Below are 15010 nucleotides of genomic sequence, written 5' to 3' on the forward strand. Positions count from 1 at the left end.
TCTATTGTATTTTTTCTCATTGCTCTTAATAAGAAATTTTTGTTTTATAGGGTGCTTCTGAAAAAGATATTGTTCATTCTGGTTTGCATTATACAATGGAACGTTCAGCCAGGGTAAGTTACTTTCTTCATTGCTGTAGACTTCTTTTGAGAGAGGAAATGCTAGGAATGTTTTCTCACTATTATTCCACAATTAAAGAATCAGCTGAAAGAATTTTGTATGAAAATCAGCAATAAAAAGACAAAGATATTGAAAATAGGCAGAAACATTGAGAATATCATCTGCATTGTGAATGGAGAACCAATAAAACAAGTAAAACATTTCAGCTATTTAGGTACAATTTTTAGTGAAGTTGGTAAATTAAATATGGAAATAGATAACAGAATTAGTAAAGCTGGTATGGTAGGAAGTCAGCTGAATAAATTTATATAGATAAGAAAGAAATTAGTCAAAATACTAAATTAGCCATGTACGAGATGGTGTTCAAACCAGTTTTAACTTATGGATCTGAGAGCTGGGTTAGAAATAAAGCATTTGATGAAAGACTTGGACACCTCTGACATGAGAGTTCTGAAAAAGATTAGTGGAGTGAACAGATGGCATCAGTGGCAATATCACATTAAAAATGAGGATATTAGAAAAGAACTTGCTAGTATAACATGTAGGAATGTATTGGTAGAGCTAATCTCAGGTGCTGTAGTCACTTGAACAGAATGGGAGAGAAAAGATTAGCAAAACAAGTGTTCTTTGCCAGGTTGGTAGGGAAAAGTCTCAGAGGAAGACCAAGATGTACATGGATTTATACAGTAAAAATGGCCTTAAAAGACAGAAATATAAGATCTGATAATATTAGAATCTTGAGAGATAATAGATTAATTTGGAGGAAAATTGTTGATCAGAAGTTAGTAATGGTGTAACTTTTTCTTGTAGTACTATCATAATTATTCTGCACACCCAACGAGGGTACATATCAGGAATTTGATGATGAAGAATCAGATAGAATAACAAACTATTTTTTTTTATTGATTTCTTGACTAATTTTGTGAAATCCTTTTTTCATATCATCAGGATAATTACGTGAATAAATTGAAAAACTAGAAGACAGGTAATAACAGTTAACATGATTATTCTATATGATTGTTTGTGGAATAATATCAAAAAAACATTCATAACACTTACTTTCTTATTCCTGGATTTTATAACTTAATACAAATTATCATTTCTCTGAGCAAAATACAGTGAATATATCAGGAATGGTGAGAGTTGATGCAGAAAATTATCTAGCAAGAGACAGAAGTCAATCAAGAATATAAAGAAATTGGAACTTGAAATGTAAGAACAGTGCTGACATTAGGAAGGAAGAAGTACAGGAGAAAAAAGAGAGGGAGGGGGAAAAAAAAAAGGAATTCTAGGAGTTGTCCACTATAAGGAAGTGGAGATTACTTGAGAGGAGAGAATAAGAGCACATTATTCTCTATGTGCCTACAAGTAGTGTGATGACTTCACAAATGAGGGCTGTTTTAGTCAGTCATACTTAAATACTAATCATAACTCACTCCAAATATATTCATCATAAGTACACTTGACATGAAAAGAATCTGGACCCCACATATATCCATGCAACATCATTGATCTGCCTCCAGGTATGACTTCAGAGTTCTGATTGCAGAGACCATAAACTGCAATATTTCATTTATACCTATATTGTAAGTATCCCTTACTAACCACATGTTTCTATCATATTTCCTCTCAATCTTTATATTCCTCAAACTTTGTGCAGTTCCATAGACCACTTATAAGTTTGGTCAACTGTCTCTCCATTTTCTCAGAAATGAAGTGACTCTAGATATACACAATGGTCTAGATCAGCGTTTCCCAGATTTTTTATACGACAGAACACTTCACAAATCCTGAAATTTTCACGGAACACCTTGGTTATTTTGTAATGTATTAATAATTAATTATGGCATAATCATAGAGTATTAGTACACTTATGTATACGGTGTGATATGTTGACAAATATTAAATTACATTTAAATCAGTTATCAATCACTGGACTAATGAAATTTTGTAGCATATTGCAGTTCTCTGAGGCCAACATCATTAAATTAATTTGTACTGATTTTCATTGACATATCCCATTCTGATCACCAAAAAATTTATAATATTATTATAAGTACTTACGAGTGAATGCAGACCTTTTTCTCCTGTGTGCTGGTAGTTTTCCCCTCCTTTTGTACAACCTGGACGTGGATGAATCACTATCTGTTGCATCGCAAACACCTTCAATAAGAGATTTCTTAACACCAAAACTAAACAAAGTCCCTTGTCTCTAATTCATATTAAAAAATCACGGCACTACGGTTTCGAATCAAGCACTTTCATCCTACAATATGAACTTGTAGAACATCCTACAATATGAAAAAAGTATTCAGTATTACTAGATTTGAGAACTAGATACCTTCAATTTCAATGGAAAAATTTTCTTTATACTTCATTGCTGATTGGTCACTAACATTTGCAACACAGATGTTATTTCAGTTTTGAGAACAGAGGATACACTGTCCATTGTTGTAATCAGCTTGCAGGCAATTTTTATGACTGGCCATAAACAGCGGTATTCCCTTTCCCGAATGTTGAAAGATTTCGATGTGTGAAAATTAACAATAATTCATGAATATTTCCATGTTTAAAAATATGCGGTTTGGTCACTGACATTTGCAACACAGATGTTATTTTGTTCAGTTTTGAGAACAGAGGATATGCCGCCCATTGTTGTAATCGGCTTGCGGGCAATTTTTATGACTGGTCATAAACAGCAGTATTTCCTTTCCTGAATTACTCCCATGTTTAAAAATACACGGCTTGATCACTGACATCATGGAACACTTATTCACTTTCCGTGGAACACAATTTGGGAAACCCTGGTGTAGATTTTGTCTTATCAAAACATTGTAAAGTGGGAGAGTAACTTCCAATTGCTTACATATTGGTGTTTTCTGTGACAATGCAGTTATGTGTGTGTGCGATGATGTAACTAGTTAAGCAGTATCATTACTATAGCAGTAGTTAAGGCATTTGGAAAAGCTGGTTAGAGAAATGAATTCAGGGCTGAGTGGATAGGAATCTGTTACTTTATGGTGGGCAGTGTGGCTTTGCGAAAGGTAATTCTTGCTTCAGTTATTCACAAACATCTTATAATATAGTGAAATATTAGTTGGATAAAGGAAATACTGTATGATTAATATACTTTGCAAATTTATTTGACAGAATACTGGGTTTTTGGGGGGAAGACCTGATCAGTACTTTGAGACTAGAAGAGTCAGAGGCCAAGTATAAGCCTAAAAAATGTATAAAAATTATTTGATAAACTAAAAAATTGCATGTGAATGTATTCCTAAGGTCAAAAGGCTGGCTGAATGAAGAGATTAAGTATAAAATCTGGAAGAAGGCACTGTGAAGACAGCAGAAGATGAATAATGTAATATACAGATTGTAAAAAGAGAACAAAAAAGCAATACAGGAAGGTGGCTCATTTGGTAAGGGGGAAAAAACACTACCGTTCAAGCAGAAATTAGCAAGTCATGCTCAGAAAAATCCTAGAGAGTTTTTGAAATATGTGGCAAGTAGAAGAAAGATGATGATAATGGTAGATTTATAACTGCTGCAGAGAACATAGTCAAAGTACAGAGTGAGCAAGTCATGGTGTTTCCTCCTCATTAATGTGTGAAATCACAAGAAGCTTAAATGTAAAGAGTGGTAGGAGAAGATGCAAGCAAGAGGAATTAAGTAAGCTTGATGACATATCACTGTATCTCTTAAGGAAATGTTCCAGGGAGTTAGTGTCACCTTTGGCATACTTTTTATTTTTTATGTGCTTCCTGCCCAAGAAAGGTTTTTTGGAAACCTAAGGATCATTATTTATATATATATAATATATATATATATATATAAGAGCAAAGCTAATAATAATGGCAAATACCTGTCGGATTTCTGCTCAGGAATCTTTGCTTTATGTGGACGATGTTATACTTCTAAATAAATCCATTACAAGTTTGCAAGATTCCCTGACTAAATTGAATAACTTGTAATAGATATGGGATGAAGGTCAGCATTAAAAAGACAAAGAAAATAGGTAGAATTGTTGAAAATGTTAACTGTGTTGTGAACGGGGAACCTGTGGAACAAGTAAAACATTTCAGCTACTTAGGCAAGATTTTTAGTGAAGATGGTAAATTAAATATGGAAATAGCACAGAATCAACAAAGCTGGTATGGTAGGAAGTCAATTGAATAAATTCATATGGAATAAGAGAGAAATTAATTGGAACACTAAATTAGCTGTACAGAAGACAGTGTTCAAACCATTCTTCAAAAACCAGTGTTCAAATCATCATCTTCAAATTCCTGCCATGTACCCACAAGGGGTGTACAGGATATGACAGTACTACATGAAAAAATTACATCATTACTAACTTCCTATCTACAATTTTCCTCCAAATCAGTCTGTTACTTGTCAAGACTCCAACATTATCAGATCTTATATTTCTATCGTCTAAGGCACTTTGTACCGTATCAATCCACCTATATCTTGGTCTTCCTCTGGGTCGTTTTCCTGCCAACCTGGCAGAGAACACTTGTTTTGCTAATCTTTCCTCTCCCATTCTATTTAAGTGACCATACCATCTGAGATTAGCTCTGCTAACGGATTCCTGGATGCTGACAATGTCAAGTTCTTTCCTAATATCCTCATTTTTAATATGATATTGCCATTGATGCCATCTGTTCACGTATCTAATCTTTCTCAGGACTCTCATATCTGCGGTCTCTAGTCTTTGGTCATGTGTTTTACTTCTGATCCAGCTCTCAGATCCATAAGTTAAAATTGGTTTGAACACAGTCTTGTATACAGCTAATTTAGTGTTCCGACTAATTTCTTTCTTATTCCATATGAATTTATTCAATTGACTTCCCACGATACCAGCTTTGCTGATTCTGTTGTCTATTTCTATATTTAGTTTACCATCTTCAGTAAAAATTGTGCCTAAGTAGCTGAAATGTTTTACTTGTTCCACAGGTTCTCCATTCACAACACAGTTGACATTTTCAATGATTCTGCCTATTTTCATTGTCTTTGTCTTTTTATTGCTGACCTTCATACCATATCTATTACAACAGCTATTCAATTTAGTCAGAGAATCTTGCAGACTTGTAGCGGATTTATTTAGAAGTATAACATCATAAAGCAAAGAGCTGACATTAACATCTCCAATTTTGATATCAGGTTTAATACCACATTCCTTCATAATGTGATCCATATAGATAATAATAACAGAGGGGATAATGTACATCCTTGTCTCACACCAGATTTAACATTAAACCATCTTCCTGTACTTCCTTCAATTCTAACTGCTGACTCACAACTCAAATAAAGACTAAGTATTGCTTGATATAATGCCCCATTGACACCATATAACTGCAGCGTATTGAATAGCTTCTCTCTTGGCACCTTGTCATATGCCTTTTCCAAATCGACAAAACTTAAATACAGATCTTTGTTATATTCCCATGCTTTCTCGACTATTTGTCGTAAAGTGAAGATCTGATCCTGACAGCCTCTATTTGGTCTGAATCCAGCTTGTTCTTCACCAAGCTTTTCTTCCACAATTCTTCTCAACTGTTTCTCAAGTATACTTGCATAGATCTTGCCAGGAACACTCAGTAGGGAAATACCTCTGTAATTCTCACATTCAGTTTTATTTCCCTTTTTATATATGGGTACTATGAGAGCTCTACTCCAATCATCGGGAATTCGTCCCTCTGTCCAGGCTTTCTGAACTATGCAGTGCAGCCACTGTAAGACTCTTATACCACCATACTTCAGCATTTCTGGTCGAATATCATCTACTCCTGCTGCCTTTCCACATTTCAAGCCTTTGATGGCTTTTTCTACTTCAAGTATGGATATGTATTCCTGACTGCATGCCTGGTCAGTGTTTTTTATCACTGTGCTGTCATCACTGCTTGTTTCATTTAGCGAATTTTCAAAGTAATTACTCCATACTTCAAGGATATCTTTTTCTCCTGTTTTCATTTCACCTTTATCATCTCTAATTCCTTTTACAGCACTCTTTCCTCCATTCCTAAGCTTCTTCAACAACCTCCAGAATATTTTGCCACCTTCTTGATATTTATTTTCTATATTCTTGCCAAAGTCCTCCCATGACTTTTGTTTAGCTAGTTTTACACACTGTTTAGCTTTCTTACATTTGTCTCTGTATTCTGTAAGAGTAAAAGCTGACTTATTTGCCAGGAACTTTTGATATGCTTTCTTCTTTTCCTTCACTGCCTCTTTAACTTCCTGTGTCCACCATGGCATTCTGATTTTTCTATCCTTGCAGACAATCTCACCACATGCCTCTCTGGCTGAATCATCAAGGTTTTCTTCAAGGCTTGCCACTGAATCTCCAAGGTTTGGTTCCTGTTCTCAAACTCTTTCATTTTTTCTTCAATAATCTTTGTGTATTTTAGTCTACAGTTCACATCTGAGAGCTGCTCAACTTTTATTCGCTATAAAACTTTCTTACATGTTATTCTTTTCAGTAAGAAATTCAATTTTATCCTGCTCAAGACTAAATAGTGATCACTTCCAATTTCAAATCCTCTGTACACTCTGGTGTCCTGCACCAGGGAGAAAACATCACTATCAACAATAACATAGTCAATGAGACTTTTCTTATTCCTAGCCTCTTCTCTCCATGTGAATTTGTGCACATTTTTATGTTTGAACATGGTGTTAGTAATAACCAGTTCATGTCCTGAGCAGAAATCCAACAGATATTTGCCATTATTATTATTAGCTTTGCTCTTTTCTCCAAATTTTCCCAAAATATTTTTGTATGACTGACAATCATTTCATACTTTGCTATTTAGATCCCCAACAAGGACCAACTTTTCCTATTTCATTGTGTCAGTTGCTTTTTCTAAAGCCTCAAAAAATTCCTCCACTTCTACCTTAGTAGAACCTTCTGTCGGACCATAGGCACAAATAAGTCTCATTGTCCAGTTCCCCATTCTCATATTTGCCCACATTACTCTACTTGAGACTGACTGCCATTCAAGAAGATTAGCCTCGTATTTTGTGTTGAATACTATGGCTACTCCTTCTTTTCCTTGATTGTCATTGCCTGAATATAACATTTTGTATTTATTGCTCAGAAAGATCTCACCAGTTTTGGTCTTTTTTGTTTCAGTCACCCCTATTATGTCGATCTGGTACTCATCTAATTCCTCAGCTAGCTCCATTTCTTTGCCATTCAGGCTTCTTACGTTGATAGTACCGATCTTTAACTCTGGTGATGTTGAGTTGGGGTTTGTTTTCAGATTTGTTCCAGTAGCTGACTTTTCGCTGTTCGCCCTGTTCCCTGGCGAAAACAACGGGGGCCTTGTTTAACCGGGCGACGCCCCAGCCGGCATGAAATTTTGTCATGTTGTACCATCATTTTTTATTTTGATTTAACCAATAAGAATACAATTTGGTCGGCTAAATCCCAAATTGCCAGCCCATCCTCGTTCGTTCAGTATCAAAGTAGATACCCAACAGGGTGCACCACGAGAAGGTGAGGATTGGACATTAGGTCAGAAGCCCTGGTCGGTTCTCCGCATTCCTTTAAAGGCTATGTGGAGGTCTCCTCTCAGTTATACAGCTTTGACCCTTAAGCACCCCTTAAAAGTCCTAGTGCTATAAAAGATTAAAATATGCAAAATTGCATATTTTAATCTTTTATAGCACTAGGACTTGAGGATCGGTTAATAAGCATTGGTTTTGTCATGTAATTACCTGATGCATTACTACAAAACAGTAGAATAATACTATCTTTGGAAACTTTGAATCCAGTAGCTGATCTTTCATTTTTCGAAATATAGGTGCATTTGGCATATTTTTCCAATATAACCCAAATTCATCTGCATTGAACACCTAGTCTGCATTATAAATGTTTATAAACTTTGAGAGTTTTTTGTTTAATAAGATTTCCATCAAAGGAATTTTCTTTTGAGTGCAATCTTCTATCCAAATCATTAGAGATTTCTTCATTTTTCGCATTAGAATATTGCATACACGAGCAGCACTTTTTTATATGCATTGTGGTTGATTGTTCAAATTGTTGATTCATTTAAATTCAAAATCCTTGCAACAACTGGTTTTTTTCTCAATGTGTTTTTCTCCGTTTTTCAACCGATCCATGATTTTAATTTTTTTCTTCAAGAGAAATTTTCTTTGAGATAAATTTCTTTTCAATATTGATTTTTTCCCTTTCGATGCAGTTTGTGGCCATTACTATAAAAATAATTGTTTTACATAAAAAAAGCATTACATATGTATGTAACTCACCATAATATATAAAATGTTATGGTGAGTAGAAAATGAAGTGCTCGGCATAAGATTAACACACTTGTGACTTTTAATGTGCTTTCCTGGCAGAAAACGAAGACAATTTTCAACAATAAACACTTTATAGGGTATACAATTGATGTACATGAATGCTAAAGGGTATTTCCCCTAATATAAATTCGCTACTTATAACTACATGTGCGATATGGGCAGACACAAATTTAACGAAGATAAAATTTGATTTTTAAGTCGCGCGGTGAAAAATTTGTGAAAAGATAAAGGGTTATTACGAGCAAATGTATTAGTCTTAACCACCTTACCGGCCATTAAAGATTAAATATGCATCCTCAAAAACTTCATATCCATCATAAATTTCAATGTAATATCAATGGTACAGTAAAACTCCGAAGTTACGGGGTAGGTGGTTAACAAAAAGCGCATAAGTCGAATTCACGTAACTCGGGGTATAATGTTGCATGTAATTTATATATATATATACAAACATACAATTGGGACCAAAGGTTTACAAAAACACCTATATTTTTTAAGAAATATAATCATAATTGTAGTCTTTCGTACATAAAAAAATAAAAGAGTTATTTCGATGTCGATGGTTTCATAAAATCTAATAGATTCGTCTGACAGCATAATGTCTTTTTTTCTTGTCACGCAAAATTTCTTCATAGCAAGCTAATGATTTTTTTATTTCTTGCCTTGTGGCTACAATTCATTCCTTGTTAGAATCTATGTCCTCCAAAATCTGTAAACCTTTCTTTTATGATTGTTCTTACTGTGGATTCCTGTAGATCGAACTTCTTTGCTAGCTCACAAATTTTCGTTTTGCCTTCAAAATCCTTAACACGTTTGCTGCCAACTACGAATATACTCATAGTTGGTAAACCAGCTATGAGTATACTCGTATGATGCTTACCGCCGGCAACGAGAATACCGTACTGACCTCGAAGAAGTGAAAATGCTTGGCTTGTGGAGCTAGCATCAAACTGTGTATTCTCATAGATGGTATATGTTCTGCACAAGCCAACTACGAGTATACTCGTATGACGCTGACCGCCGGCAACGAGAGTACCGTACTGACCTTGAAGAAGTGAAATTGCTCGGCGTATGGGAACAGACTATGCCGAAGTAGCATGGCAGCGAACGTGTTAATAATGTTGAGTTTTGTTTCCAAAGTCAATGTTTTTATTATCTTGCTAGCTATATCAGAATCGGACTTGCTTCTTTTGGATGACATTATTATTTTCTATGTGATAAAATTTTTATCAAGAACATAACATTAAACAATCGCAAGGTTTGTAGACTATAAAAATCGTGTATGAATGGAGACCGCACGAAACATGTCAGTGCTTGTTCACAGCATGTGCAACACTGGTGAATGCGACCGGTGCCTGAAAGATACGACTAGTGGTGAGGCGTGAAGTGGGATAGGAATACGTACATATAAGAAATCGCATAACTCCAAATTCGCGTAAGTCGGGGTATGACTCTATTACAATTTTAATATGCACTTCACATCCATGGACATGTGGACGTATATATACGTCCTGGCCAGTAGCGTGGTTAAGGGACATTATGTCAAAAATAAAAATCATTTTGAAATTATAAATTCATTTTTTCATTGTGAGGCCAAGAACTTTTCAGATCACCCTCATATATATATATATATATATATCAATGGCAGCTGATGAAAATTTTAAGTGGGGGTGCTGCATATACAAAATAAAAAAAAATTATTTTTTTCCTAATCAGTAACCAATTTATTAATAAATAAATTTACATATTAAAAAATTGCTTTATTAAAAATATTTTACCTTCACCATGAACAAACACCAATAATAAGAGTTTCGTATGTCACAGAAATAATGCATGCATGCATACAATTTATCTGTAAGCGACACTGTCCAAATGAGCAGTTTCCGAATCACTTGTAACATGCAGTGACAAGCATAAACGAATATTGGTGAGTCTAGCTGCAATTTGTGCGATAATTCTGACACTGCGTTAGATTGCAGTGCATTTGTTTCATGTAACGATAGTTGAAAAAATATAATTCTTTTCATAATTTCAACAGTGACACTCATCATAATTCAGCCTTGTATCTATAATAAATAAATAATTATATTATTTAACAGAATAAAATAAGATTTACAAAAAATAGTCCACCTTACCATGAACACGCACCAATAATAAAAGTTTCGTATATCTCAAAAATAACGCGCACAAGCATACAATACACTGCCCAAAGCATTGGAATCACTTGTAACATGCAATGAGAAGCGCAAACGAATATTAGCGAGTCTAGCTGCAATTGGCCAAATGTGATAATTCTGATTCTGCATTAGATTGCAGTGTTTGTTTCGTAATCTAAAGCGTTAAGTGAACAATTTCAATTAATGTCAAAACATAAGCTGTAACCTTTAACATGTTGTATTGCATTTATATAATGTTGTAAGCATTGTTATTATTTATAAACACAAACAAAATTTAATTTTTTCATTTTTTCTTTGGGGGGGTGCTGCAGTGTTGCAGTGCTTATGTACGAGTCACCACTGATATATATATATATATATATATATAACTTCAAAGTTCATTATGATAGACATGCTATTGGTTGAGTGGGCATCCCACAAGGCTCTTGATGCTGTGGAGGTTACCAAAATAATTCTAATATACAGTCTTTATTAACCATTATAATGATACAGAAGACGTATCTGCTTGCCAAAATACAGGTTGACCACTCTACATTAGGACACAACAACTTGTGAGGGCCGTGATGGCATGCCTTTGCCGTAATCTTGTGAGAATGTAGAGAGTGATATCATGCCTACTAACTGATGACCTTGGGTGAGATGTATGGTCGTTCTACTAGACACTTCTCATATGTGAACAATAGATAGTTATCCTCTTCACAGATGAGATTTAACCACCAAAATGATCGGTATATGCCCCAAATGGTTACACAGTCCTGGCTAATAGTATCCAGGATTCAGAGAAGTCATCACCATGCATCATGGGGGGGGGGTATCCAAGTTGCACTTCTGCAAGAAATAGATCAAAACCTCCACAAGAGTGTATGAAAACACTGTGCTGGAACCTGTAATACAGCCCTGAACAACACTTTGTTTCATGGTAGGCAGTGGACTTTTCAACAGGACTCAGCCCCTGCACACAAGGCAAGGACTACACATCACTATCTGCTTGGGTGCCTAAAAATTCTGATCTGAATCCATTGGACTTCAAATTATGGTCAGAACTTGAGAGAGGGTTGCCTGCAAGAAACTACGCCCCGGCAGTGCTTCCATTGGATGCTGTGCATGCCATCATTGATATGTGGCCTCAGACTTGCATGATAACAAAATGAAGGCATTGAGTGCTGCTGTAATGCACATTATATATGTGGTATGTAAGTGCCTCCGTAGCGCAATTAGAAGAACGATGGTACATTGCTCCCTTTGATTGGAAAAGGCCTGAGTTCGATTCCCGTCATGACAGGAGGAATCTTTATATGGACTTTTTCAATTGAAGGTGAGTTAGCCGATCTCATAAGGAGGTAGCAGGGTTTTTCATCCCACATACAGACAAATCGGCCCTTCAGAACACATGCAATTGGCGCTGATGTGGTTGATTGGTAGTAGAGGTTCGGTAGTGATGGATACGGATAATTGTGCAGTGGGTGCCCTCCTGCAATGAGACTTCAGACTCCTTGGAGGTGTCACAAATAATAATAATAATGTATGGATTTATTTATTTCATATCCTAACACGAGTGGTACAGTAGTAATTGGTACAGCATTTGTATGTACTGAAAAACTGTAAATGATTTACTCATTGATTAAAGGTTTATACAATGTTCAAGAATAAATACTGTTTCAAGTTGAAACGATATTCATGGCTACACTAGGTATACTGTATATATATCATAATTGAAGAAATTTAATGACTAGAAGCAGAGAGAGACACCCAAACAGAAATGGGGGAAAAAAAAAAAACTATTTATCATTTCAGTGCACAACTAGTTTTGCCTTATTAGAATACTTCATCAGTGCATAATTCGAAAAGAGAAATACAAAAAATGTATGTTACAAGAGAGCAGCAGTGATAAATTAAGATGCTGGCATATATGAGCAGCTCACTTGCCAAATCGATTAACTCCATAAAACAAAAAGTGAAGAAAAGTTATAAAATAATATACATTGTTTTTTAAAATTCCTTTTAAAATAAAAATTCAAATAAACATTGTAGAATGTATTATTGCAGATGTAGCTTTTATCTAACGACATATAAAATATAGAATATACTTGGAGTAACCATATTACAATTTTTGTGTGACTAAGGGAGTTAATCGATTTGGCAAGTGAAAACATCAAATTCAGTCTTCAAATTATTTTTTTATTACAGAAAAACTTCATCATCATACATTTTTTTATTAAAGATTTTTTGCAAAAATGAATAATAACTGTTACAATTGTAACTGTTACTGTTACAATTATTATTATTAGTTTGTTTAAATTGATTCATCAGCAACATAAATGATGTCTTCTTCGTCAGCTGTATTTGAGGTCCCGTCGTGTTGATTTGTTCTTAAGTTTTTATAATAATCATGTTTAATAGGAGGAATGAATTTCAACAGGTCCATCATATCTTTCCTCTTTTCACGGATATAACAAAGGCTGGTCTACATTTTTCAGACCTAGTGGTCTACCTGCTACAGATTTTCTTATACTAATGGCATGAAATTCTGAATCTTTGTTAAAGTCGTATTTGAATTGTATGACATGACGTGGGGTTTCGACCTTTCTAATTTTATCCAGTGCATTTTAAGCCAATTTACTGGTAACCCTGTAACTGTTACTTTTCTGTTAATGATAGAATTTTCTAAAGGATTTGTTGAGAGAAAAATCCTGATGAGTCATTTGAACCACCTTAAATGGTGTTTTCTTTTTACTGGTTTTGATTATATTGTACCAATCATCTGGTGAAAAAATGTTTCTAGTTTTTTTTCGCATGTGACTCAATAATGGCAAAATTTGAATTATTAGGCAAATAACTATGTCCACTTACCAAAAATTTCATTTCAATTCAACTCAGTTCTTATTTCTGTACTTTGAACCAATTTCAATAAACTTAACACAGTTTTGATATTTTTATTTTGTCTGGTACCCGAATCTGAATAGGTTATTATTTTTTCATAATTTTTAGAATAAGCCTTTATATACTTTATTAGGCATGATGAAATTTCCTGAGACTCGCGAGATCCTTCAGTTTCTGGCCAAACAAACATGTGGCTTATATTTTTATTTATTAAAATCGTGGCAACCGAAATTATAAACATATAAATTTCGCTTATATAATAAGCTATCGATGTAATAAGTTTAGAAAAGGCTAAAGCTTTTTCTAAGTCGAAAGAAAATACAAAAATTTCTTTGAATGCTGCCATTCCATCTGCAACCATATGACTACGAGCCTGTTCAGCCTCTTGTGAGCGTCCTTTTCAAGTTTTGCCATCCGAATTCCCTCACTGTCTGAAGACTGAATTTTTATTTGCAAAGAATCACAAGTTTGGCATGTATCTTTAGACGGTTGCTTGAAATGTAAATTAAATTTAGTGGAGAATACCTTGTAGTAATGTTTTTCTTTCACTGGTACTATATCTTCATCTTCACATTGTGCAATGTACAGTTCGTACATTTTCTTAATATTTAGGTCTGGATTTTAATATTTTCGTCTTGGATTGTGAGCTCTTGTGTAGTAATGTAGGCAGGAAATGAGTCTGTATGTTTTATAACATGTGTGTCATTGATTTTATTGCCTGGCACAGGGCGACCGCGACAGTCAATCAAAGACGAAACTTGTTCTTTATGATAACAGTCGTATATTCGTCCGTCACTTATCTGATAAGTATTCTTAAAATATTTTTTGCAAACATAAATATTTTTTCAGCTATTTCGAAAATAATATGTGAAAGAACGTGATCTTGGCATTTTACTGTTATCCTTTGGGCACCTTTTTATTTCGTTAACTTTAATACAACCTCTTAAAAAATATGACTGTCTAAATTATAAAATGCCTCCATGGCAGCTTCTCTTTCATCCAAAATAATTTTTTCATTGCACTTCTGACGGCATCTACATATTACATCTACAAATGTTTTTGCAGGTATTAAATTTCCTCTTCTATTTCTGTATCCCAAACCTTTTATTCTTCTATACTTTTGGACATTTTGAGCCCATTTATCAGGATTTCAACTTCTTTTCCGCCCAATCGAATTATTTGTTGTAATGTTTTCACTGCTACATTCAGATGATGAATCCAAAGAAATACATAAACATTTTCTTGAGCCAAGCTTTCTGCTAATAAATCATATTGAAGAACCATCAGATTCATCATTTTCCACATCCAAATAATTATTGTTAGTCTCATCCATCGTGATATTATAACAGTATAATTTTTCTTTTTTCTAAAAACAACTGACACTAAAATTCACAAGTACTTCTGCAGCAGTTGGACTGTAACTGAGTAATTATTTTGCTTTTTTTGTGATGAGACAGCACTAAACAATTTACCGTTATCATCAAGTACTTGCTTCTCATGATATCAAAATT

At 34.5% G+C, this 15010-nt stretch overlaps 1 protein-coding gene across 2 annotated transcripts in view; it reads left to right on the forward strand.

Annotated features, from left to right (window-relative positions):
* Nucleotides 1–15010, forward strand: part of LOC150104424 (glutamate dehydrogenase, mitochondrial-like) — a 214610-nt gene that overhangs the window by 184162 nt on the left and 15438 nt on the right. The window contains exon 10 of one of the 2 annotated variants that reach the window (XR_016548701.1): nt 51–89. Coding sequence is in view for 1 of the 2 variants with exons in the window: in XM_090397011.1 (XP_090253137.1) it covers nt 51–113 (63 nt within the window). In the remaining variant the exon portion in view is untranslated. Of the gene's footprint in view, nt 1–50; nt 114–15010 lie in introns of those variants that run through there. The other variant, XM_090397011.1, reaches the window with a different exon arrangement.

This window comes from Typopeltis vanoorti, chromosome 8 (genome assembly GCF_054136105.1).
Source record: "Typopeltis vanoorti isolate ZY-2024b chromosome 8, IOZ_Tvanoo_1.0, whole genome shotgun sequence".
NCBI lineage: Eukaryota > Metazoa > Arthropoda > Arachnida > Uropygi > Thelyphonidae > Typopeltis > Typopeltis vanoorti.